The sequence below is a fragment of the Hyperoodon ampullatus genome (genome assembly GCF_949752795.1).
Source record: "Hyperoodon ampullatus genome assembly, chromosome: 4".
NCBI classification, from domain to species: Eukaryota; Metazoa; Chordata; class Mammalia; order Artiodactyla; family Ziphiidae; genus Hyperoodon; species Hyperoodon ampullatus.
The window spans coordinates 166,888,531-166,916,208 of NC_136917.1; the positions used below are offsets into that span (position 1 = coordinate 166,888,531).

At 44.8% G+C, this 27,678-nt stretch overlaps 1 protein-coding gene across 4 annotated transcripts in view; it reads left to right on the plus strand.

Moving 5' to 3' along the window:
• Positions 1-22,730, plus strand: part of CTNND2 (catenin delta 2) — a gene marked incomplete at both ends in the record, with an annotated part of 950,049 nt that extends 927,319 nt beyond the window's left edge. For all 4 annotated transcript variants that reach the window (XM_079701889.1, XM_079701890.1, XM_079701891.1 and 1 more), the window contains 4 exons: positions 5,515-5,641; positions 9,518-9,649; positions 14,977-15,050; positions 22,473-22,730. In XM_079701889.1, the coding sequence (XP_079558015.1) occupies positions 5,515-5,641; positions 9,518-9,649; positions 14,977-15,050; positions 22,473-22,730 (591 nt within the window). The remainder of the gene's footprint in view (positions 1-5,514; positions 5,642-9,517; positions 9,650-14,976; positions 15,051-22,472) is intronic.
• Between the last annotated feature and the right edge of the window lie 4,948 nt (positions 22,731-27,678).

The window sequence follows — 27,678 nt, forward strand, 5'->3', positions numbered from 1 at the left end:
ATCACACCTTTCACTCTGCATCAGTGAATGAGGGGGAAGATAGATATGGAGTGGGAACCAGGTCACCTTCCTTGCTCCTCCAGGGGCTCCCAAGCTGTGGCTCAGGAAACTGCTCTAATCCAGAGCCTTAACTGGGTTTCCACTCTGCCCTGTTCCCCAGGCTCCCCCTTCCCACCTCCATTCAAAGTTTCTGTGCCCACATGCTTATGATTACTGGCCATAAGCAGAGGTGTCTGGCTGGGGCGACATTCTCGGTGCCTCTGACACACTCCCTGTCATCCTCAGGTGTCCGCTAATCCCATCACCCACAGACAAGTCACCTGCAAGACTCACCTCTGTCATGTGATTGTATTCTCCGAAATGGGTCTTATAAAGGATTTGAAATCTTTTTCTGGTGCTTTCTTATGAGTTTCTTCCTTCATAAGAAGTTTTATTATTACATCCATTTTACTGACACTTCCAGAGATGTAAATACTTACCTGGTCTCATTGGAATCTAAGCATCATCAATTGTGAACCGTTGAGCAAAACATCTCCACTCACCTGCGTAAGAGGGAGATGCTGAGTACGGTGCTACTTGCCAAGTAAAACCAGACCTAGAGTTATACCACCTTTATGTCTGGTGTCTCCTTTGGTCTTAGGACATATCACGTATTAGCCCATATTCTTATTATGAAATACCTTGCCCACCTTTCATGACATATGGAGTATCATGACTTATTCATGACTAAAGAAGCCAAGGGTTTGATTAAAGCAATTTCCTGGGCCACTCCTTGGAACCCTGCCCCCCCCTGCAAAGAATATCTTCTAAATTGCAAGTGAGACAAACATAAAATTATCTGCCTCTGTTTGGTCATATTTAAGGACTTTTGCTGTCAACAAAGCATTCCCTTCACAAGAAAGGAACGTCTTCTTAAAACAAATCTTTTAATTGTTCCCGTATGTGAGTAATGGGTCCATTCACTTCTGAAGTACTTTACAGGCTTTTGTAAGACTGCTTCTCCCCTGTGCCTGCTGCCATCCTCGGAGGGTTTAAGGGAAATGCCCAAAATTCCTGCAGAGACAGTACATTTTCTCCTCCTGCCCTAACACCTGCCTGTTACCACAGCTCCCACCCTTCCTGGAAGAGGTTTTAGCTATTTGCCCTTAGACCCTCCTTGCCTTGGTCACCACCAACTGCCCAGGACTCCTGGGTCAGCCATCATTTCTGGACTCTTCTCACCCAAAGGCTCTAAGTAACCAGTAATCCGCCCCAGTATTCCCCCTTTCTCCCTTTCTCCTACCCACCTTTCTTCCTTTCCCCCTTGAACCCATAGGCTACTGTCAGTAAGACCCCCTGTATCCAATACCCACCCCTTCTTTTTTCAGTCTTCTTGCTGTGACAACGGCTGTCCCCAAGGACACCCCCCAGCTCCTGGCAACCCTCTCACGTGGTGGCTTGTCATGTCCCATCCCCTCTGCCTGACGTCACTAGGCTTGGAGGTGGACTAGGTATCTCCCTTGCTCCTCTTTGCTCTTTCTGGGAAGTTCTCCTCTCCTCCCTCAAGGAAACCCCTAGCATCTGTGAAGTGCCCCCATTCCAATAGTCTCTGACCCTCTTCGGATCCTCAGTCCACTGACTAGTGTTCATTCCCCATATCCTCCCTCAATCTTCACTTTCCTCTCTACCCAGCTTAGATTCTGTGGGCTTCCATGACATGCCCTTTGCATCCCCTTGTCCCTGTCTCCTTCCAAGTGACTTTTCTGACCACCCCCATCCGATTCCATCTACTCACACCTGCCCCAGTGCAGCTGAATGTGGCTGGAGGAAAACAAGCCACCGTGGGGATGCGTCTTCTCCTTTTGAATTCATTGCCATGAGCCTCAAGTCACCTGTCAGCTCCTGGCCACCAGGCTACATGGCCACGGTCAGCCTGCACCCCGCCTACCTCAAGAACTGTCTCACACTTCTCTTCTTTTCTCCTCCCTCCCTTCCCCTCACCTCTTCCATCCTCTAAACCCCAACTCCTTCTCACTCTCAAGGGATGCATGACCTCACTTCCCATCCCCATGCCCCCTCCAGAAAATGTCAGAAAACAGAACAGGACATCCTCATCGGCCCATCACCAGATCAGCCCATCTCCCTGCTGCGTCTGTGGCTATGCAGCCTGTCTGTCTTCTCTCCTGATTCCATGGCCCATGACCCCATAGCTCACTGAATCCCATCAACCCCTCCCTTCTTAAGAAATATTTCCCTCTCTCTCCTGCATCCCCAGTTTTTCTTTCTCTATGTCGAGTCATTCCCATCAGCATGCGAAATGCCGCAATCTCTTCCAGGTGATATATTAAAATGTCTCTTAGTCGCTCTAGCTCTTGAAGTCCCATTTCTGGGCTCCCCTTAATAATCAGCTTTTGCCAAAGGCTGTCTGAACTCACCATTTCTCCATCAGTTCTCTCTCTCTTTTGAGCCTACCTGAGTTAGAGATTTACCAACCAGACCAAAGAAAGGACTTTTGTTCCAGTCATGCTGACTTCCATCTTCCCAGGGCCAAAGGACTGTTCTTGGTGCTCCTTGTTATTCAGCTGGTCTCCTTCTCCTCATTTCTGCATCTTCTTTCCTGGTCTTGCCTGACATCACACCCTTCTGGTTCTGCTCCCAGCTCACTCTGCTCATTCTCAGTGTCCTGTGAATTTTCTCCTTGCTCTCTGTGCCCTCTAAGTATTGGAGTGTCCCAGCCTTGTGTCCTCTGCTTTCCTCTATTTGCATTCACGTGCAAGGCTTCCATCCATTCTCTTAGCTTCGAATGATATCTGTATACTGAACTGCAAAAGTTTACCTCTAAGTCTGACATCACTCCTGAAATTCCAGGTTTCAAGTTCTGCTTTATTCTCTCTCTTTTCTTTCATGTCCAGCAGGCATCTCTAACCCAGCACATCCCAGATGGCAGTACTGATCTCACTTCCTAAAGCCACTCCTCTTCCAGTGATCCCCTGTCTCAGTAAGTGACATCTCCAGGCCCCCCGTTGTTCACACCAGCAGCATCAGGGTCAGGCTTGATTCCTCTCTCCCACACCCAGTAGCCGAGTCATCAGCACATCCAACTTAGATGCACAGTCTGCGCCTTGCTCACCACCAGCCCACACCCAAGCCCGGGTCATCTCTGCCTCCCTCTAGTGGAACAGCTCGTTAACTGGTCTCCCCATTTCTCTTCTACTCTCCCCAGACCGTCCTAGACACTCAGAAGGCTTCTTGTCTTCCTGGTCCCCCTTACTCACTCCCCTTCAGTCACAGAAACTTTCCGCCGTGCTCACATCAGCCAAACGCTTTCCCACCCCAGGGTCTTCACTTCTGCTCTTCCCTTGGCTCGGAAACCCCAAACTGTGTCTTCAGTGTCTGGCTTCTTGTCATCTGCCAGGTCTCTGCTGCAACGTTAACTGTTGCCAGAGCGCTTGCCCGACCACACGCCCTCAAATAGCATCTCCTCACCTGCATTCCTCAATACCCTCAGCTTGCTTCCAAGGACTTATCAATACGCCACATGTTTTTATTGAAGTGTAGTTGATTTACAATGTCTCAGGTGTACAGCAAAGTGATTCAGTTATATATGTATATATATATATATATGTATTCTTTTTCAGATTATTTTCACTTATAGGTTATTATAAGATATTGAATATAGTTCCCTGTGCTCTACAGTAGGTCCTTGTTATCTGTTTTATAAACAGTAGTGTGTGTCTGTTAATCCCAAACTCCTAATTTATCCCTCCCCCCTTCCCCTTTGGTAACCGTTAAGTTTGTTTTCTATATCTGTGAGTCTGTTTCTGTTTCGTAAATAAGTACACTAGTATCATTTGTTTTAGATTCCACATATAAGTGATATCATATGATATTTGTCTTTCTCTGTCTGACTTACTTTACTTAGTATGAGAGTCATCTCTAGGTCCATCCATATTGCTGCAAATGGCACTATTTCATTCTTTTTTTTATAGCTGATTAGTATTCCATTGTATGTATATGTGTGTGTGTGTGTGTGTATATATATATATACCACATCTTCTTTATCCATTCATCTGTCAATGGCATTTAGGTTGCTTCCATGTCCTGGCTATTGTAAACAGTGCTGCTATGAATGTTGGAGTGCATGTATCTTTTCAAATTAGAGTTTTCATCTTTTCAATATGCCACATTTTAGTGGTTAACATGAGTCTTCACTTGTTTACTGTTTGACTTTCTAAGGCTCAGATTCTTCCTCTGTAAAATGGAGCTAATAATAGTATCCAGCCCATGGGATTGTTGAGAACATCTTGCCATGGAGTAAATACTCAATAAGCACTAGGTAGTAGCTTTTATAATAGCATACTTATTTTGGCTTTATCCTATGGGTCAAATAGAACAGGAATAATGAGAATTACATAAAGAAAGACACAAATATTGAAATGAGTTTAAATTCTGTTCTTTGTTAACTTTCGTCCATTTATGTTTGCAATGATTCTTTATAGAGAATTGAGTCCCTTGAAAAGGTCAAAAAAGAAAAACCAAAAGACTTAAAAATGGTTGCCTCTGTGAAGCAGTAACTGGGAGGGCAGCAGGTGTCTGCTTTTCCTTGATAATGTCAGTACTCTTTGACATCTTGCTTTGAGAAAACTAAACTTGAATTAAAGAAGAAAAAAGACTGAAAGGAAATACTGTGACATCTCAACAGAAGTTCTCTGGGAAGTAGGAGAGTGGAATTGTTGGCTATTTGTATTTTCTTCTTTATGCTTTCTAAATTCAAAAAATGATCCATAATGTAGGTATATGGTTTTCATGATGAAAAATGGTATATATGCTTTTCCTATATTAACCAGATATTAGAAGGTGAATGGTGGATTGATTGGTAGGAGGCATTTTGAATATGCTCTACATTGAAAAATATAATTCCTGGGGCAAATCAGAGAACGTAGCAACCTGAGTGTGAATACTTGGCAACAGTCATGCTGAAGGCCTTGAGCTGGTGGGGACGGGGCATTTGAGGCAGAGAAGGACCTTGAAACCATGTAAGGGAGATAAACGGGAAGGGACGAAGGGAAGGGACGATGCTTCTTGGCATTCTGATCACTAACAGATTGGTCCCGAGAAAAGAAGAGTAAACACTTTGGAAAACTTGGAGGTGGTTGAAAAGAGGACCAGACAGAGCTGGAGCCAGGCAGGCAAAAAATAGACAGTTTCAGGCTCATTCTGAGCAGCATGTTTTCATTTAAATACAATCTTCAGGCAAAAGCAGGTTTGCAAAGAGACCATTTATCTCACATCTGGGGAGGAAAGCAAGCACTGAGGGCAGGCCCTCCCTGAGTCAGGCTGTCTGGAGGGGACAGGGGGTGGGTCTCAGTTATCACTCCTCTCTGTTAACCTGGACGATGGAGGCGCAGAGATCTGAGACCTCTCCTGACAGACTGGAGAAATGCTTTGCAAATTCCAGCGCTTGGCACGTCCAAGTGTGAGGAGGTGAGGCATCTCTCTGCTTCCCCAGTTAATAGGAGCTGCTGTCTATTGCAGGATGGATGGTCACAGTATCACTTCGTAGCCTCATCTTCAACCATCGAGAGGGATCGGCAAAGACCCTACTCCTCCTCCCGCACGCCCTCCATCTCCCCTGTGCGCGTGTCTCCCAACAACCGCTCAGGTAAGAGGGGCCCCGGGCCAGTGGCTACTTCTCTTGGATCCAAGGCCCCCTGCCCCGACCCCTTAGCTGATTCCACAGACAGGAGGGCCATCCCGACTGGGACACTTGCTAGAAATATCAAATGAATCTGTTTTCTTTTTACAGTGGTGGTGACTTTGTATCATACATACACAGACTCAGAACAAACATGTTTCTAACAGGGTTCTAAAAACCTCTAACAGGTGTCACAGGCATGAAATGCACATCCTGGGCCTGCATTCAGGGAGGAATAGGAATATATAATACTGCCAAGTGTTTGCAAATCAGGGTTTTCCATGGACGTTTTACCCACTTAAGATAGTTTAGGTTGCATTTTATTGATTAGATTTGGGATAACAGAGTAGGGGAGAGAAGGTGTGCTCCTTCCTCCTTGAGAATGACCTACGTTTGAAAACTGTCATTGAGGCTTTCATTACTGTTCCATACCTGATTTGCTTTTTATTATTACCTGTAAACCAGCAGATAAATCATTTCATATATTCATATTACAATCAACTTTAATTTTTAAATCATTCAATTTAATTTTTTCTAATTTTATTTCATTCTTTCTTTTTAATTTTTTTATCAAAGTATAGTTGATGTACAATATTATGTAAATTAGAGGTGTACAATATGATTCGCAATTTTTAAAGGTTATACTCCATTTACAGTTACTGTACAATATCAGCTGTGTTCCCTGTGCTGCACAGTATATCCCTGTAGCTTATTTTATACGTAATAGTTTATACTTCCTAATCCCCTACTGCTATACTGCCCCTCCCCCCTTGTCTCATTCTTATTAAATTTGGAACTAACTTTTCTTATCTCCTTGTAAAGATACCTTATTTTTACACCCTTTTTCAGTCACATTATGTAATGCCAAGGATTAAAGACATAATTAAAGGCAAAATATGAGCACACCGTTTAGTATATAAGTGATATAGATTTTATTGTTGTTTTATTCAATGTGTAATAAATAATTTTATATGGGCGAACACACACACGCACAGATAGAGACTTTTATTTAAGAAAAGTTTCTCCTTGCTCTTCACTGCCCTCCTGCTGTTGAGGAAACTATATTTTCTGGAACTGAGTCTCAAGGGCATGGTTCAGAGCACTCCCCAGCAGGGTGGTCCCTCTGCCCTTGAGGATGTTTGTCATGAAACTTTACACCATACTTTACTGTCATAACGATGGGGAGAATCAGAGATGAATGGGGAATGTTTGACTGAAATAGATTACCCTCTCCCAGCCCCATGAACTTATATTTTTAGTGCGGTGTTATCACTTCTAATGTTTAGCCCCACGCTGAACGAGAATTAGGAAGCCCCGTGTAACTAGAGGAACTTCCACCTGCCTCAGAAGCATGGAGGTGGCCTTTTACACATGTTATTTTCATAGTTCTTAAAAAGATAAAGAGCAGTGAGTCTTGGAAGCTAAAGGACAGTGTCTTTAAGAGCTCTAATTATGAAGAACCAATCAGTGTCAGGAAGGTGGAATAATATAATAGATTGGAAGGTGCCCAAAAAGAGAAGCAGCACCTTACAGGATGTCAGCATCCCAGGGATGCAGGTGGGGCACTGCCTGGTGGTACCCAGGCAAGGCACTTCGAAGACACCTAATAAACGCTTGTTGGCGTGATGTGATTTTTCCAGGAGTATTCTCCTGGTTTACCGGAGGCTCGGACCACTGTGTGTGAGGTCTCAGGAGATAATTACACACTTGACATAGTTTAGTAAACCCCACCATCTGTGCAATATCGGATTCTCATTTTAAAATCTTTGGTCAAGAGGCTCCAAAATATTGTCGCCTCACGATTGCCTGGAAGTGACTCATAAAAGGCCAATCTTTATGCAGAAGATCTAGGAGCAAGGGCAGGAGGGGACTCTCCCCAGAGAGGAAGATGGAGAGAGAAGAGAGGAGATGGGGCAGAGGTGGAGGGGGTGAGTGAGACGCAGCAGCCTGTGTTCTGAGAACACGCAGGAACTGGACCCAGAGCCCCGTTGAGTTACGTGGAACAATTGCAGGTTTCTTCTCTGCCTTCCCATTGGATTTACACCCAGAGATTCTGGTGCCACTGGCTGGGGGGCATGTTCAAGCATCAATATATTTTTAAGTATTCTAGGTAACTAATTCTGATGGGCAGCTAGGATTGGAAATCTCTGAGGGTTTCAAGATCTCAGCAGTGAGCCTTGATTTTATTTGACAGGTCTGAGAGGTGGGTAGGGGGCCTTTCAGGAAAGGATGGGCAAAGGCCCCCTTTGTTACCTTCCCAGCGCTTGGCTAAGACACCCATTGAGCCATCTTCTGGTTTCACTTCCTCACCGATGAAGAGCTCCTCAACTTCAGAAAGTGTGCTGTGACTCGTGTTTTTGTCCCCCGTGTCTAGCATGGGCTTTACACATAGAAGATACTAAGTTTGGTGAAATGAATCAAGTGACTCAGATAGGCAACAAGCAGGCCCAGTGGGCTGGAGCTGGAGGACCCTGCAGAGGGCGTGAATGAACAGCTGAAGGGTAAACTGAGGCTTGACTGGGGAGGAGCTTGGACACTAGTGAAGGAAAATGAGCTTTATCCTAAAACTCGGAGTTCCCCAGAGATTCACCAGGCATGCTTGCTAAATTTGGATTCCTAGGCCCAACTGAAAATTCAGATTCACAAGGTCCAGGGTCGGGTTTTGTGATCCCCAGGTTCTCAGGTGAGTCTTAAGGTTAAACGAGCTTATGAAGCACTGCCCTCGGGCATGGAAGCTGGGGAAGGCTCTGGGACTGAAGAGTAGCACGGTTGCACTCAGAAGGGGTGAGACGCAATTGACTAAGCTTGGGATGCAAGTGGCCTCATTGAGGAGCATGGAGACCAATGTGAGGTCAGCCCATAGGATGGGTGCACGGTAGCTGCCTTAACGCTGGCACACACACTTAACCTCCACTTCTCCCAGCATATCTCTGCACTGGCAGGGTGGCTTAGTTGCTCGCAATCCATCTGATCTTTAAAGAAAACTAAACCTCTTTCTGTTTGCTTCCTTAAGTCCAAGTTCAGGTTTTCCTCTGTTCTGGGCCCAGTTTGTTAAAGAATCGTGGAATTCCTAAGGGAATCCTCTAATCACAGCCCATCACTGAAGACATGAAGACACAAACGGTTGACAGGGCTCAGTCCCCAGGTCCGACAGGCAGCGAGGGAACAGGGTGCAAGGTGTGTGTGGGAGATTGTTAGGGGCGTTTGAGATGGAGCAAGGACCCCCATCAGGAGACAGGTGCTCTCACGCCACACCCCCAGCCCAGCCTCCAGGCTGATGGAGAAGACCTCGGTGGGTGGGGCTCTACTGGCCCCCCACATAATCCTCTGCCTTCCTTTAGGGCCGTTTCTGCATGAAACGTGTTTAAGTAAAAGTGCATCTGATTTAATCAGGGATTCTTCAGTATCAGTAATCGCTCCTCTGAAACACATCTAATTTTTTCAAAGGAAGGAAGGAAGAAGAAAAGAAAGGAGGGAGGGGAAAAAAAGGAAAAGAAACAAGAAAGAAAAAGCAACCAAGACGGATCTCATTCTTGAAACTGTCCTTGAGCAGGTCACATCCCCACGAGGATGTCTCTGTAGGGAAGATGCTCCCAGGATATAGTCCTTAATTCCCTGCCTCTGAGTTGTGTGTCCCCTTAACTCTAAAGCACCAAGTGACATGGAGTAAGGGAAGGGGGGAAGACAAGAACCAAAAGAACAAAAATAAAAATCGACAGGTCCACGTACACATACTGACCTGTGTTGAGCCAGGTGCATTTATGACTTTACCTGTTTGTGTGAAAAGCTATACGTGCTGTGGAATGGGACACAGAAAGTCATCCTTCCGCTTTCTTTATGCAGCAAGTGCCCCAGCTTCACCTCGGGAAATGATCAGCCTCAAAGAAAGAAAAACAGACTATGAGTCCACTGGCAGCAACGCCACTTACCACGGAACTAAAGGAGAACACACTTCCAGGAAAGACACCATGACAGGTGAGCTTGGCTGTGCATGGTTCCTCTGCAGGGTTCGTGACAGGACCTGGGACAGGGCAGAGGGCTGGGACATCAGGCTTCAGCTGTGCTTGGCAGCTCGGCAGGACTTGAGAGCTTGATAGCGAAGATTCCCGGGGATTGGCCATGAGGAGATGAAGCTGGAGGTAAAAAAACAGAGCATATTATTCCTGGAATAGCTAAGAGAAAATGCTCTCTGCGCAAATTTTTTCCTCTGTCTTTCTTTCCCTACCCCTTTCCTTCTCACTTGCCCAGTTCATGATATTTTCTCAAATTAGAGGACGAGGTCACCATAGATTTCTTCTTCATTGGCATAACCCAAGATGGTGGGCCAAGCTTTGCCCATGAGCATTGGGAAGAGAAAGAGGATAAGAAAAGGAAGGGAGGGAAGGGGAGGGGACGGGAGAGAAGCAGAGGAAGAGACCATTTCAGGGAAACCCAAAGAACTGCTGTGGGCGTTTTCCCCTCCTGACATGAAACCACTCTCTGGCCATGACAAACTCCCAGGAAGATTCACCAGAACCACTGGCCTCAGTTTCCCTAGGGAGTCATTGACCTTTCATGCCCTTGGTCCTTCACTCCCCCAATCGCACCCATTGGCTTATCAGTGGGGACTCTGTGGAGGCCAAAATTGGTGCCATTGTCCCCCAGGACGCCCGGGCCAGCCTGCCTCGTGGCCAGCCTTGACTCAACTCTCCTCTTACTCTGTACCACTCTCCTTGGGGTGGGGCTTGATGTCCACACTCATCGTCCCCTCCAGGCTCCCCCCACACCTCCCTCCTGCCCCGGTTTGCTCCTCGTCCAGGAGCATGATTTGGCGTTCTTGATGGGGGGCAGGGCGGTGGGGGTTATGCCTTGAAAGCAGAGCTGCCACCACCATCAGGATGTCTAACCAGCGATTCTGCACCCTTCTTTGCCACAGGGGTGTGGAGATGGGCCCCTCCTGAAAACAGACCATAGGGACTTCAACAGAACAGGGTCAGATTAGGGCATTCATAAAACTGCAGTACAAGGGTGCAATCCTAAACAGACACTGAGACCCTCTTATTCAGAAGAATCTTAAAAGCGTGTGGTAAGTCTCCCTGATATTATTTAGGTGTAGACCTGCAGGGAAACAGAATAGATAAATTAGATGATTTATTGATATGTCTTTTGGACCCAGGACGTATAAGATAAATTTTTCTTGTGGTAACTGTATTTACCCCAGAGGCCGTGGTTTCCATGGTAACTCTCCCTGTCTGCAGAAAGGAAAGCCTCATAAAGAGATGCTCGTGGTACCCAGCCCAGCTCAGCACTCTGCCTCCACGTACACACTCCACCAGGGAGCGCCTCACCCTCACGCCTGAAACGTCCCCTGAATGGAGAACTGAACGCATGGCGTAGGACATATCTTCTTTTTTTTTGGCTGTGCCCTGCAGCATGTGGGAGCTTGGTTCCCCGACCAGGGATTGAACCCGTACCCCCTGCACTGGAAGTGCAGAGTCTTAAGCATTGAACCACCAGGGAAGTCCAACATAGGACATACCTTCTGATTCTCGTTCTCTGGTTCTTTTTTCCCCATAAGTGTTGTCCCCTGTTGTAGATGAGCATGAACAAAGAAGCTCATGAATCTGAATGCCAAGTCCCGAGAGTCGAGATATTCAGTGGAGAATCTAATTTGTACTGATTACTCCAGAGCAGTGGTGACACGAAATTCACCTGACCCCTTTGTTTTTCGATTATCATCGCCCTAGGTAGCCACACCACCAGCAGGCAGGGATAACAAAGTGAGACTATAATTACAAGAATAACTGTGAAATCGACTGCACTGTTATTATTTAAGTTGATCTTCTCTCTTTAACTCTCTTGGCCGGTAGAATCATTCAAAATGTTTTTCATTGTGGTGTGTTTGTGTTGAAATAGTTCCAGTGGTACATGATCCTGCTCTGCACACGTCAGACAATAAAAAATAAAATCTAATATGTTTCTAGATGTTTAATCTTCCTAGAAAATGGCAGGGATCTTGACAACTGCAGCATTGAGATATACGTAACTTTTCAAACTTATTTAGAGGCTTAAACGCTTTGCTCTAACTTACTTAAAAATGCAATTCAAAACTACACTATCAATCATGTAGCAAGCCTAGAAGAACACGAGGTCATTATTGAATAATATGTTTATACAAGAAGATTCCCTTTAAGCCAACAAGTACTGGGTAAAAGTTAGTTGTTAGCATCACAGTGATGTTGATGGTGATGGAGGAGGTGGGGGCAATGTTGGTGGTGAGATTGGTGGGTGTGTTTGCCCCCGTCTACAATGGTATGAGTAGCTCCCCAGCCAAGCCGGGTGGAAATCAACATTTCATGTAGGGATGGAAGTGATGAATTGCCAACCTCTGTTCTGCTTCCCTTTAGCAGATGTCCATCATTCCAGCGTTTACTGGCAGATCAGATTTCTTGGGACCTCCATATCCCAAGCAGTACTTTTTCTCATTCACCAATAAATCCAGGGGGCATTTAAAGTTCAGTGTATTGAAAAAACATCTGAAAAACGGCTGTCTTCCTTGTTTCTAAGTTATCAGGCGATGTCTTATATCATTTCCCCCACAGGAAACATTCCCTTTGCTGTGGGAAAACCATGGGAAACGTCACCCTCAAAACGCAACATGCAAAAGCTTTAAAGGGAAAAGCAGTTCCTTGCCTGGGTCATCATCTCCTCTCCTGAACTCTCAGAAATGCAGATCCATCTGGGTTTATATTCCAGGCTTCCCCTCCACCAGCCTTCTCTGTATTCAATTCCTAGCTTAGACGTCTCTTAAAGTGTCTTCTCTCCTTAGTGTTTCTCTGCCTCTGAGGAGCCCTCAGAAAGCCAAAGGCAGCTGTTCATTCAGGCATGCAGCACTGTTATAGCTATTTCTCGTGGCCATGATTCCCTAGGAGCATTACGTGCTTAAAAGCACACATCAGAGGAGGGCTGTGTGATCCCAGCAGCTACACAGCCTGACTTTAAAATTCACCAGGGGATTTTGCCCTCCCACCTGAGCTTCCCAAATCCCTTAACATCCAGTGGTCGATTCTGTTTCTGCCAGTATCTCTCTTATGCCTTTTAAAGCTGCTCTAATCTTCAGTCTATTGATATCGTTGGAAATTGGGGCCTATTAAAAAAAAAAAAAAGAAAGGCATTTCCCTGCGAGTTGACTCTTTGCTCAGACACATACATGGCAGAGCACCTGTGAAGACATGTGCTTCATGTATCCAGAAAGACCACAAGTTCAATCTCAGCTACACAGCCTCCTTTAAACAGGTGAAGTGCGCCAAAGAGCAGGAGGAAAGAACTTCCAGTAGAAACATCTTCAGCTCGGAAGCCACAAGCACAACAGGGAGGGAGGCCAAGGCTATAAAAATGCACATTCTACCAAAAAAAATGCATTTTATTCTGAGTAATAGAAAAAAAATTTCACCTTATCCTTGGAGTAACATTTTCCATCAGCAGGTTATAGCTCTGAAGGCAGATTTTTCTAAGGTTTAGTCATTCATTCATTCATTCACTCAGCAAAAAAAGCACTCACTCTGTGAGCATCCCTCAAGGCCAGGCACTGTCCCAGATGCTGGGGCAGCCTACAAAGGTGGCGGGACAGACAGATCTCTGTCCTCATGGAGCTTCTCATCTCCTAGGTGAAGGGAGGTAATACACAAGGTAAACGTGAAACAAACACACTAACAAGGTAATAGCACTTGGCATTGAGTGTGATGGTGGAAATAAATGGGGTAATGAGATAGAGGGCCCCAGGTGGTCAGGGTAACTTTAACTAACATGGTTAAGGAGGAGACGTTTGAGCTGAAACCCGAATATCAACAAGGAGAGATAGTCCAGAGTCTGGGGCAAGCAAGTTCCAGGGAGAAGCATCAGGAAGTCCAACATCCCTGATGCAAAATAAATTTGGATGCTCAAGCCAGGAAGGAGGGCCAGCACAGCTCCCTGAACTGTGGGAAGAAGAGCAGGACATTCTGCAGGAAGTCAGGCCGGAACCAGATCACACAGAGCCTCGAAGACCATAATGGGAGCTCAGCTTTTACCATAATCACAGCGGGCAGGGAACTGAGTGACATAATCCGGTCTGTCTAACAGGATGATTGCTCAGGTGATGGGAACAGGGTGGATGGAGGAGCAGGCTGGGCAGAGTGGAAGCCGGGCCATTGAGAAAGATGCTGTAGCGGTGGTCCAGGCGAGGGATGGCGGTTTCCGCAGTGATGCAGAGACAGGAGTGATGGGCGTTCAACCAGAGAGTCTATCAAAGTGGTCTTTAAAATGGGAAGTGGGCTCTCAGCTCTCACATTCTAAGCAGAATTTCCCAAGAGGAGTTTTATTGCACCGCTATTATGTGCTTTTAGTAATAAACATGGGTGGAATGATAGATCATACTGACTTGGTGGCCTGTATCTCTGAGAGAATAGATGGTGTGTCATCCTATTTCATGATCCCATAGATACTGGAAGCAAAAGATAATTTTTTCTTGATATCTAGAGTGTTTTAGATACCTGCTGACACTCGACAGACAATGTTCTCCAGAGCTTTCTTAAACCAGGACCTTTTAACAGCTATGAGGGGAGTCTTGCCCTGGGCCCTTCCTCTAGGCCTGTGACAGCAGCCTCAAGGGCCCCAGGTGAGGAGGCAGGCAAGTGGGCATCTTGCCCAGGACTTTGGAAGCTGCTGGCAACCAGAGGAGACCTTTCTTCCTTTTGTCTAGAACACAGGCTGGTCACAAGACAGGGTGGGAGTCTTCCGTCTCTGTGTTGAACAGGACTCCGAAGCTGCAGCTGCCCAGATGTGCAGGGCAAAGGCGGGTGGTGCTTCCCACCCATCCTTCAGGCCGTTGAGAAATGAACTGTCTCAGAGATGATCAAGCACGTCTGTGAGCTCAAATTAGAAATTTCATTCTTGTCATTCCCCAGCTAAAAACTAAGCGGCCTATCCAGATTCCTGCATGCTTCAGTGCAGGTGACACGCTTTTATTATCTGCCAGTTTTCACCAGAAAACAAGGCCATAGAACTGGCAAGATGACCATCTGTTTGATGCACCTGCCTTGACCCTGTCTGCAAGCTGAATGTTATTGCAAGAGGCTGACGTGCAACGGGGATTTTATAGAATAACTCTTCTTCTTTCTTAATTGTATGTAAAATGAAGTGTTCAGGGCTAACGCATTTCTTCCATCTGGAATGATCCATGAGACACCAAGCTTTGTCAGGGCAAAACTGGCCTCGATAACCACCATTCCTCATTTGAAGTCAGGCGTTCTGTGCTAATACCTTTGTTTCTCTTTTGCTTTCAGCTCAAAGTACTGGAATTTCAACTTTGTATAGGAATTCATATGGTGCGCCCGCTGAAGACATCAAACATAACCAGGTAAAAGAGAGGTAGCACGTTGGTGTTCGTTTCTCCCTTCGACTCCTGTGAAATATCTTGGAAGTGTAAAAAATAAGTTAGTTTCTATTTAACATGCATAAAAAATGGAAAAAGAAAATAATGGTCCCCGCTGCTCTCTGCTCACGTGGGACACAACATACACGTGGGTGGTGGCAGTCATCAGAACAGCCTCAGATTTGAAAGTAATCTTTGGTTTTTTTGGCTGCATCAGGTCTTAGTTATGGCAAGTGTAAGATGCTGGTTACTAGACAAATTGTCTAATTACTAGACATGGATTAAGTAGCTCCTGTAACCCAGCCAATTCTTATTCGGAAGAAAGCATTCATTATACATGACAGTTACCAGTAAAATAGACACATCAAGTTCAATGTAAACAACTGAATAGAAGGCATGGTGTTATGCCTCGCCGCTCAGGCTAGTGGGGGATCCAGCAACAACAGCATCACCTGGGAGGTTGTTAGAAACACAGAAGAGATGCTTCTCTGGCCCCTAACCCTAACCCTAACTCGTTCAAGGTCTTCTGCATCAGAGTTGCATTTTATCAAGGTGTCTAGGTGATTCGTGTGGATGTTGAAATTTGAGGAACCCTGGCTGTTAGATACTTAAAGAATCCATCTGTGTTTTTGCGTGTGTTTTATTTAGCAAATATTCGTTGAAGTCTCGTTTTCTCTCTGGTTCTAAGGGGAACTATAAAAGCAAGAAGGCACCGCCTCTGCTCCTTTATTGATGAATCACCTCATACTTTTCCTTCCCCGTGGTGGTCATCACAGAAAGACTGACATTCTTTATAACCCTTGGCTACTGGTAATCGTTTCCAGAACTGGCTTCTGCTGATGCTCTAGATTCCTGCCATGTGTCATGAAAATAGTACTGAAAAGATAAACCTGAAAGCTGTTTGCTTGATCACAGTAACCAGATGAAAGTAAACATGGAAGGGAAATGTGTGTTTTTGATCAGTTCTCACCACCCAGCCCAGCAGCATCTTTGAAGAGGAAAGGGACTCCCTTCCAGCAGGTAGACTGTCTGGTGCAAGGCCATTTCTAAGGGAAGAAGGAAGAGGACACAGTTCTGGTCTTTGCTAAAAGCAAAGAAGTCAGTGAATAAATGAAGAGGGGCATGAGCTCTAGACAAGAGGTCACCAGGGGTGACCCCCAACTATTTGCAGATCAACATGCCTACCCAAACATAAAGGAAAATGGAGATGCCAACTCTATTTATGGAAATCAATGCTTTTTTTTTTCAGCAAATATCAGGTACAGTGAGTCAGTGGTCTCCAGCTCTTAAAGATATTTGTCAGGTTGTGATAAGACCCTGGTTTTGCATCCAAGAGCATAAGATCAGTCTTCAGCTTCTATAGGTCAAGAGAAGCTCATCACCAGAATCAGCCTGTTCTACATCAGCCTTTATCTCCAGGGAATCCCACTATTGTTGGCAATGTAGAAACACCCTGGTGTGGCCCAGGGGTCCTTGGCATCGCACAGTGTGGCTGCAGTACATTCCAACAGACTGCTTGCAATCTAGATTTAGAGGACAGTCCACAAGGGCTCTGAGAGGCACACTCTTTTCACCCAAGCCTATTCTGAGCATTTAAGAAAACTGGAATTAATGCACTAAGATGGCATCCCTGCCCCGAGAGAGTGAGCACAGCCTATTGTATGCAGCCTTTTGTCCAGGAGGCCCTAGAATGAACTCGACTCAACCTCGGTGTGAAACATCAAGGCCACGGTGTCTCAGGTGGAGGTACTGAAACTCAGTCTGGATGGAGAGCAAGCTCTGAGCCACTTGTCAGCACAGGGGAGATGTTGCAGGCCAGCCCCCAGCAGAGCTGGGTCCTGTGGCTGTAGCTCAGTGCCATCATTATTCCCTGAGCTGGTCCAGCCGAGGGAAGGCGGCAACTGGACTGTTAACTCCATTCTAATATCAAGCAACATTTTTGAAATGTCCACCAAAGAGAGTTGTTTTTTATCTAAAAAAAAATTTCCAAGAAAATCATTATGACACTCCAGTGACTTGAGAAAATAATAAAGCTTTTACTTGTTTTGGACTCTGTTATCAGAATACACTTTGACTTTACTTACAGCCTTCCCTCTTGGGAATTCGGTAAAGGAAGACCATCCTAACCATTCAAAAAAGTTGGCCATTTGCTCCTCTTCCAGATGGGTGCTTCTGGAGATGACCTTGTAAACAGCATCCATGATGTGGATTTTCTGCCCATGTGAGCATGGTTGGTTATCACAGATGGCTTTTGTTTTTGGAACATTTCTGGGCTAAAAGCCACTTCACAACCTCATAGCTAGTAAATGGCCAGCTTGAAAAATTTAACTGGGAGGGATGTGCTGGGGTCCATTCAGTTTCGGTGTCAAAGCTGGGCCTCATGAGCTTTGCAGAGGAGTCTGGACAGGGATTCATCTTAGAGAAGAAGTGATTCACCGAGGGAAACTAGTTTCAGGGGGATCTCTGGGATGAGGCAAAAGACAATGAGATCTGAAAATAATGCAACAGCCCTGGATGCGTGGCCAAGTAAGGGAGGGGCCGGGGCCGGAGCTGGGAGGCGGGCTTCCCCTGACTCAGCAGAGCAGCAGCCAGGCAGCTTCGCAGCTGTGGCACACCCCCACGTGACTACCTGCCACTCCAGTTTCGAATCAGTGAATTCCGAGCATAAGGACTCCTAGAAGAAACAACCATTAGTGTGAAATAAGATTTGTGATCCTTGGTTTTATGTTTAGGGTCACAGATATTATTTTAAGAGTTAAGTGCTCAAATCCTTCAAAAACCCTGCTGAGCTTCTACCAGTCCGTCCCATACTTATAAAGAAAAATAGTCTATTTAACCATATCCCGCTGGCAATAGGATTTTCTTTCATAAACTAGAAACAAAGGGTTTTGGTGTTTTGCTGACTGGTTTTCAAATTATTACTGACAACAATAAAAATGACATCTTGAGTTCCTCAGTCTGGCTGCCAGGTGGGCAGACAAGTAAAATTATCCCCAGAGCTGAGGAAATTGGGATCAAGGAGGGTAAGTGTTCACCCCCAGTCACCGGAAGAAGCCAGGAAGAGGCAAAGACTGCAGCCTGGTTCTTCCATCCGCTTGTCCCATGTGCCCTCCTGTATACCACTGGTTCTCAAATTTGAGGGTGAGTCAGGATCCCCTCGAAGACTGTTAAACACAGATTACTGGGCCCCAACCCCAGATGTTCTGATTCAGTAGGTCTGGGATGGAGCCCAATAATTTGTACCCCTAACGAGTTCCCAGGCGTTGCTGATGCTCCTGGTCTTGGGACCACACTTTGGGAAGCACTGATCTTCACCATGGCCTCATTCATTGTATAATAATAACACCCTGAGTCTTCAGCTTTCACTGCGCAGTAGGCTTTGAAGGTCTGTAGTGGGCGGCTATTTCCCTTGTGTTAGGATTATGTTCAATTTGTGGGCGAAGTCAGTGAGGAATACAAAGAAGTCTTCCATCAGCGTGCTACAGGGGTGGGAGGTGAGAAGGAGCACTGTCCTTCGTAATTTACACTAAACATTCTGCTGCTGAGGAAAGCTTTCAGCAAGGATGACTTTGTGGGAGCAGAAGCCACAGGATGGAGCGCTGAGAGTGTGGACCCCAGTGATGGCCACGTGAGCCAGCTGGTGGCACCTGCCCTTCCCAGAGAGGACGCTGCCTTAACTGGAGAAGACAACAGCCTTAGGCTTCTCGGATGTGCCAGGGCTCCTCTGGACCACAAGAGACTCAGATTCAGAATACACCACTGTGGGATAGGAGCACCATTCCACCTCCTTTACAGAAGTCTGGCTTGTCCACACTGTGTGATGTTAAAAAAAATGCATTTATTTTAGCTCCTCTATGGGGGAGGCTGGTATTGGGGAGCATTTCACCTGCCTAATCTTGAACACTGTCAGATTGTCTCTTAAAGTAAATGACAAAATACAGCCAACATACCTCTGCGGTGAATGCATCTTACCAGCCGACATCCATGCCACTGGGTCGGGGAGCAAATTTAATCCCTTCAAACACAGCTGTGCCACCATCAGCTGTTCTGGGTGGCTCGTTCACACAAATTCTCTGAACTGCAGAACTCAACCTGAGAAGGGGTTGATATGGGACCTTTTGAACAATACAAACGAACTGAAGAAGGTAACTCCTGATATGAGACTAAAAGAAGCTTGTGCTCAACCCAAAAATGTCCACCAGCCAGAGAGAACATAGCAGCAGTAAGAAATTTGAAACAGGCTGTGCCAGAAAAGAAAAAAAAAGAAAGAAGTAGCCACCGTGGAGGAGGGCCACGAGCCTCGTAAGTAGCTTCCCCTGAAGACCTCCCAAGCTCTAGCACTACCCCTCCCCTGGTTACTGAGACCAGCACAGAGACGTCAGGCCTCATCTTGGTTTCCTTTGTCCATGGCCTCCCTTCTCATCACAGAGTCTGGAGTCAACTCAGTGAGGCTGCCCACCCCCCGAGGTGGAGCCACCTTGGCTCAACTGAGACTGTGCTCCTGTCTCGGAGAGAACATGGACTTTGGAGTCAGCCATATGTGCATTCACATCCCAGCCTCACCCCACCACGAGCCATGGCATCCTGCACAAGTTTCTTATCTTCTCTGACCTTCAGTTTCTTCATCTATAAATTGGGAATTGGATGGATAAATGGATGATGGGAAGGAAGGAAGGAAGGAAGGAAGGAAGGAAAGGAGGGAGGAGGGAGGAGGGAGGGAGAAATTGAGAGAGAGGAAGGGTGGAGGGAGAGAAGGAGATAGATTAGATAGATAAATAGGTAGATGATAGATGGATAAATGGATGGATGGATAGATATACACAGACATAAACATGCATCCATATATGTATGCATACATACAAATACAAGAGTAAACAAAGAAGAATTTGTTAAATGTTGAATATAGTGCCCACTGAAATAGAACCAGTAAATTCTAGTTCCCTCCCGGTGTAATTTTTCCAAACCTCCCAACTCTAATCCTTTGTATGCTCCACAATTGGGTAGCAGCACCAGGATGGAGTGGAGAAGTTCCACGTAGCACTCAGCTCTTCAAAGACCAGCAAAGGGTACCTTAGCCTATCCCGGTGATCAAGTACACGTGGTCTTAGCAATGTTTAATTGCAGATGTTGAAGTTCCAAATGTCCCCCTCATGCCCAGGCTCTTAGACTATCACACATTTACTCTCGGAGGACTTTCACAGGTAGACAGAAACCTCATTCATTCAGCCACCACTATCTGGAAGTGTGAGGCCTCCTGGATGGCAGCTGTGATGAAGTTCACCACATCTCTGAAGAGTAGGTCGATTACTAGTGTAAATCAATTACATATAAAAGAGGGAGTTTCGCTTACTTGACAGAAGAATTACGGGCAGGCCATTAGAAGCATTCATTCACACACAACGTGCTAATTACAAATCGTTATCTATTAACTAAGACCAATTTCTAGAGGATGTTTCCATGCTGAACCTTAGTTAAATTAGTAGGGAATTACCGAGTCCACTGGCAGGTGATCAAACTGTGCTTTTTAAGGAGTTCCCTCAGACTTCCTGCACAATCATTGCACTCGAGGAACTTTGTGGATGCCATTATGCAGTGACTGTGGGGATGGTCCTTCCCCCATGCCTTGGGGGTATCCTCACTTTGGGAGCGTGATGCTTAGCAAGGGACCACAGAGCCAGTGGGAAGGCGATAGCTAGGCCCCGGCATATAAATGCTAATTATCAGCCTATGAACACTGTCTGTTTTACTGTCCTTAAAGCCAAGCAGAGGGAACTAACTAACTAACTAGACTTCACGTATCCCGAAGAATCCTGTGGTCCCTTTAGCCCCTAAAGGCCCCCTACATCAGACAGTAACCTGCAGAGGACAGGAATGGAAACGGGGAGCACTGAGGTGGGCTGGGGGACATTGGACAAGTCTGAAGACCCCTCTCCCCTAACCAAAGTCTTCATAATCCCACATTATTCTCGAGTCCCATCAATTCTTTTTTTTTTTTTTTTTTTTTTCCGTACACAGGCCTCTCACTGTTGTGGCCTCTCCCATTGTGGAGCACAGGCTCCGGATGCGTGGGCTCAGCAGCCATGGCTCACAGGCCCAGCCGCTCCGCGGCATATGGGATCTTCCCGGACCAGGGCACGAACCCGTGTCCCCTGCATCGGCAGGCGGACTCTCAACCACTGCGCCACCAGGGAAGCCCCATCAATTCTTAATTGAACCAAGTTAGGAAATGTTTTTGTTCTCCAGAGCATAGAGTATTTGAAGTATATTCCCTCTTCTTCTTACATGCTTCTCTGTATCCTTCTAAGGCTGTGGTACCTGGTCACTTAGGCAGGTGTGATGGAATGGCCCTATTACCGGGAAGCCTCCATCCTCCAGAGAGGTATTGATCACAGCCCTCTGAGATGGCAGGAGGATGCCCAAGTGACCATTAGACCTTTTACATCTTCACTTTCTCTTTGTCTGGGATTACAGCACCCAGATGTGATGGAAAAAATGCAGGAAAGATGAATATAAATTACTTGTGTTCTGTAGTGTCTAGTGTATACCTCTTTAATTTGAAAAAGGTTAACTACTAAATGGTTCACCTGTCATGGCAGTTTTGGCAATTTCTCAAGAAGTTAAACATAAAATTACCATCAGATCCAACAATTCCACTTCTCGGTACATACCCCTCAAAAATTGAAAGCAGGGACTCAAACAGATACTGGTGCACCATGTTCACAGCAGCGTTATTCACAATAGTCAAAGGGTGGAAATAATACAAGTGTCCATCAGTGGATAAATGGATAAACAAATGTGGTCTCTCCATACAATGGAATATTATTTAGCCTTAAAAAGGAAGGAAATTCTGTCACATGCTACAACATTGATAAACCTTGAGGACATTATGTTAAGTGAAAGAAGGCAGACCCAAAAGGACCAATATTCTATTATTCCACTTCTATGAGGTATCTAGACTAGTGAAATTCATAGAGATGGAAAATAGAATGGCAGTTGCCACAAGCTGCGAAAAGAGGGTGGGATGGGGACTTAAGCTTAATGGATACAGAGTTTTTGTTTGCGATGATGAAAAAGTTATGAAAATGGATAGTGGTGACGGTGGCACAGGCGACGAATGTACTTAATGCCACTGAATTATATACAAAACGATTAAAATGGTCCATTTTATGTTATGTATACTTTACCATAATAATAATTTAAAAAAAAAAAAGATTTCCTAGAATGATAGCGTATGGACTCAGGAACCAACTTGAAAAAGGAAAGTCAATCAGGAGAAGTTCGATACTGGTGACCGCGTGGAGGATGTTTGGAGCCTTAACTTTGAGAGAGGGTTGAGCGCATCGGCGGCGGGGGAGGACGGGTCAAGGGCAAACGCGCTAACCCAGGTGCATCTTCTTTTCTGGGCAGGTTTCAGCACAGCCAGTCCCACAGGAGCCCAGCAGAAAAGACTACGAGACCTACCAGCCATTTCCGAATTCCACGAGAAACTACGACGAGTCCTTCTTCGAGGACCAGGTCCACCACCGCCCTCCGGCCAGCGAGTACATGCACCTGGGACTCAAGTCCACGGGCAACTACGTCGACTTCTACTCCGCTGCCCGTCCCTACAGTGAACTGAACTATGAAACGAGTCACTACCCCGCGTCCCCCGACTCCTGGGTGTGAGGCAGGCAGCACCGGGAACAGTGCATGTGCATGCAGACCACAGACATTGCTATTTTTCTTTTCCCCTGCAAATTTAGTTTGTTAAAGCCTGTTCCATAGGAAGGCTGGGATAACCAGTAAGGAAACTTTAAGAGCTATTTTAGAAAGCTAAATGAATCGAACGTTAACTTGAAAGTCAATAGAAAGTGATCCTCAATCTGACCTTGTACAACACCTTTCTAGTGCGGGTTGGAGAGTCTAAAAAGTGCTTTCCACTGAATGTGGCTGAAGGCAGCACAGAAGGCGGTCGGGGTGATGGTTGTAAGCACAGAGGCACGTGGTTCACACACTTCAGAGGGACGGCTTCTCACGCTTTGTTTACTCTTCATCCGTTGTGATTCTAGGCTTCAAGTTGCACTGGGGTTCCTCTGTACAGCAAGATGTTTCTTGCCCTTTGTTAATGCATTGTTGTAAAGTATTTGATGTACATTACAGATTAAAGAAGAAAAGCGCATTGTGTATATTACACCAATGCTGCGGCGTTTCCTCATCTATGGTTCTAAATATTGCTTCAATTTCAAACTTTTGAAAGATGTATGGATTTCCAGTTTTTCTTTTCTTTCTCGCAGTATGTTTTAACAGAAAAAAAATGGGAAAAAAGGAATATTTAGCAGTATTGTTCGTTCTGATATGTGAATTTGTTTGTGGCAACTAAGCAAGGCATTCAGCAGTTTCTGACAATTAACATCCATCATTCCACACTCCTTGTCAACAAAGTGCTTTTTCACTGCCTAAAATTTTAGATGTAGATATTTGAAATAGATTTTTTCATTTATACCAGTTTTCTTTATGATGATACAGTGTTAAAAGAAAATAAATTACAATTGATCTGTCATCCATATTTGCTAAGAATGTCTATTTCCAAGGACCTATCTGACAAAACACACATTCTTGCTCGTGTGTCTGTGAGTGTGTGGGTGTGTGTCCACGTATGTATAAAAATGACCTGTGTGAGATTTTATTTGGATAGAAGCTATTTCATTTGCTGTTCATCTTGTACAAACTTTGTTTTTGGTTTTCAGTATGAATGTACATCATCTGTTCCTTTTGTACTCTCTCTATACTTCTGACCATCTAGTGACTCAGGATGTTAGGCCAGTGGAGGTAGTTATAGGATTTTCACACATTCTTGGATACCAACCCTTTCTACGGGCCCATCTCCTTCCATGTTTCATGCCCTCAGAACATGATAAACCATGGCCAACTCAATAATTTCACTTTGGAGCCAATTACTTGAAATAGCCACAGAAAATGTAAACTGCTCACCTTATGCCCCCCCAAACTTTTTTGTTCATGTGGCAGGGAGCAGTAGACAATTATGGATTAGATTATTAAAATTGAACTTGAAGCTAATGGTAGAATAGTTGTTAACAGAGCTAGGAAGTAAGGCTAACCATTCAAAAGAACAGGGGCTGTGGGTAAATTAGCTTTGCTCTTTAGATGCAAGTGACTGAGGCCAATAGGTGCCTAGTAAATGTTAACTGTTCTTGAAAAAATAAAACATTAAATAACAAAAGAAATTGGCTGCCATCTTCCTTTAAAACTTTCTCCCCTTCGCTCTACGTAGTTCAATTCAGCTCAAAATCTAAACTTCATGGTTCTTTCTCCAAATTTAGCAACAACCAAACGATTTCTTCTTCATGCATATTTGTGCAAATGAGAAGCTCATTTCTAGAGCAGCGTGGTAGACTGACATTTTCATATGAATTGTCCTACAGTTACAAGTTGGCCCTTCTCACCCTGTTTACTATAGGAATACACATTTCTGGGTCCCCTCCCAGGAATGCTCCAGCCCCTAAGAGAGATATAAATATGTAGCTTTGAGGACAGTGTTTCCACTTCATTACTGTCATAGAATGAAATAGTAAAGTTCATCAAGGCAGAGATATGGTACAGACATGATTTGTCCATAACCAAATAGCTGGTTTAACTTTTCCAAAAGTAAGCAGTAGGACTCATTCTCTGGCTTGAGTTGTGCAGGGGGAAGTTAATGTATGTCAAAAAGTCCTTGTCCTAGCAGGAGCTTTATATTTCCTCTGTGACTTTGAGTCTGTGCAAGCCCAACATTTACAACCCTTGAAGACCAAGGAGGTCTCTGCTGCCTGTGATTTTTTAAGAGCACATTGCACCAGGCTGACATGAACGAATTCAGCCAGAAGCCTCTGGAATCAGAGTTAGAGCTAGGAGAAAGTCAATTAAAAGTGTTCACAGTTACTCAAGTTGATTCTTTTATCCTTTTCATACACACGCACACATACACACATGGAAGTAAGAAGTAAGGAGAGAGACAGATGACAGATGGTGATGGTAGATAGATGATAGATAGACGGTAGATAGAAGATAGATAGATAGATAGATGATAGATGAGGTTTTATCTGAACTGTGAAGTGACGTAAAGCCAGCCCATCTCCTTGGCAATAAAGGTTGATCAATGGATGATTTATTATTTATAACATGTGTGCCTGGGACAAAAGCCGAAAGTGGTCAGAAGCATTGTTTTTGCTTTCATTGTACCGAAGTGACCAAGTGTGACCCTGTCCCCCTAAGTGGCTGCCTCTTGGGGCTACAAGAACCTCCAGATCTTGGATTTTCTACTGAGATGGGAATGGTGTTTTTCAGAGGAAAAGAGGGAAAAATAGAAAATTTCTTTTTCCTCTCAATCCTTATGGTGGACCATACATACACCCAATGTATTTAATAGGATGTGAAATTCAAACATGTATGAAAAAGGACCCATTGTTTTTTTCACTTGAGAGCTTTGATCACCAGGGCCTAAGGAACACTTAAACTATAATACTATGAATAATATTAAATCAGATTTTTAATACTGATTCAATTTTAATGCCACAATTGATACGTCAATCCTCATTGTCAATCGTGAGTTAGACAATAAAATGTCAGACAGGTTTATAAGAATGAGGGTTACACAAGATGTCACATCATACTTGGTGCTAACTAAGGTGAACCAGTGACAACCCATTTCTTGTTGATAAGACTCAGGCATTACAGAAAACTGCTATGAAAATAAGCAGTGTTTAAATTCAGTGTATATATATATATATGTTTGGCCTGTTTTGTTTCTCTTACTTCAGCCCTTCTTCAGTGACTGATACTGTCCCCCTATATGTGAGAGCTGTGCCCCTGAGAAGTGAGGTTTGACTCTCTGAAGACACGGTATTTTCACTCAAGGAATTTGCAGTTGAGTCTGGGCTCCCTGAGGACAGGCCAGCTCTACTCTACTCAGAATCAGCTGCTGAGGCTCAAAGGCTGGAAGCTGGAATCACTTGACGACTCAATCACTTAACTGTCTGGCACCTGGGCCTGGAAAACTCCAGTAGCCAAGGGCAGGAATAGCTGCAGCTCCTCAGACATCCTATGAGGTCTCTCCACAGGCTCTGGCCAGCAGGGATGCTTCAGGGGGGTCAAACTTCTGACATGTCATCTCAGGGTTCCCAAAGTCTATGTCCCAAGAGAAAGAACCAAACATGAAAGTCAAGATGCATTCCATTACTCAATGCAATTGCAAAATATCGCTCAGTTCCAGGGGGCAGGGGGCAGAAATAGACTCCATCTCTTGATGGGGACGGGGGAGAGGGGGCAGCAGTGGCAAGATTATGGAAGAGCCTGTAGCATTGGAAATACCAGTGTTGCCTTTCTGATACAATCTACCAATCTATCATAAAACTGATAACATTTTGCCTTAATAAATTCAGCTTCTTTAACTTGTAGCCAATATGTCTTAATAATGGCAAAAGCAGTGAGTTTTATCATAAGTAAAAAGCAAATAATTTCAATAAAAAATGAGAGAAAAATCCACGTCCTTATGTCAGAAGGAAAGGTTTGGGGTCTTGGGTTTGTGTTTTCCTCCAGCTGAATGCAAACATGGAAGCAAATGGCGACTCTGATTCCTGGCAGCCATCTAAGAACCATGAGGGGACCAGAATAAGTTGAAGCCAAAGCTGAGAACAGCAGATTAGAGAGACTGAAAGAATTTGGCTCTCCTCTGAAATCATTTGAAGAGCATCTAATTCCCAAAATATTCCAAAATGGACCATCATTAAGCACTTATACCCACATTCTAGAGACTCTCCTTTGCCTTCTCCTAGGAAGTAACAGAAGGCTGGACTGATGAAAAAAAAAAACTCAAGGTAAAGACTTACATATTCCCATCATAGGAATATGCTTTTCTGAAGAGTTGGGAAGATAGATTATAAAAAATAACCCCATTATTAATTTTTGGTAAGCAGAAAGGCATTCTGTAAACACTATCTCTAGTCATCATTCTATCTTATTCTTTTAACTACCAGTAATATATGCTATGGATTCATAACTGAATGGGTCTGAAGTTGTGTTATTGCCTCAATACACTATCAGTATTAGAGGAATTTTAGATTCTTAAGCAATTACACGCTCCATGGGCTCATGCTCTATATCCAATGAGAACAAAGGAAAGATGATTAAAGGGTTGGAAGAACTAAGCAGTAAAACAGATCTGATGTATTATTGAACATCGATTGATACAGCTTCCTTCTGAGTCACACTGTCTTTGGGAATGCATAGTTTCTGAATGGGAGTGTCTCCAAGTTACATCGTCCTTTATCACTTCCTCTTCTGGTAACACATGCCACCTAAATTATCAACATGATGCCATGACTGCCTTCGCTGTTTCCACAATTCCAGTCCCACACCTTCCACTTACTGACACTGGTACCTGGGCCCTATGAAGGTAAAGAAGATTCAGAGCATTCACAGCAAATGGAACGTTGCTACAGATGAATGGCTCTGGCTTCCAATCTCCAGCCATCCAATCACAGCAGCTCTGCCAACAGCTGCTTCACCAGCCCAGACTTTTCACAAGCTCTGTTAGGGAAGCATCCCATCCAGATGTACATTCAAGACCCAAGATTCT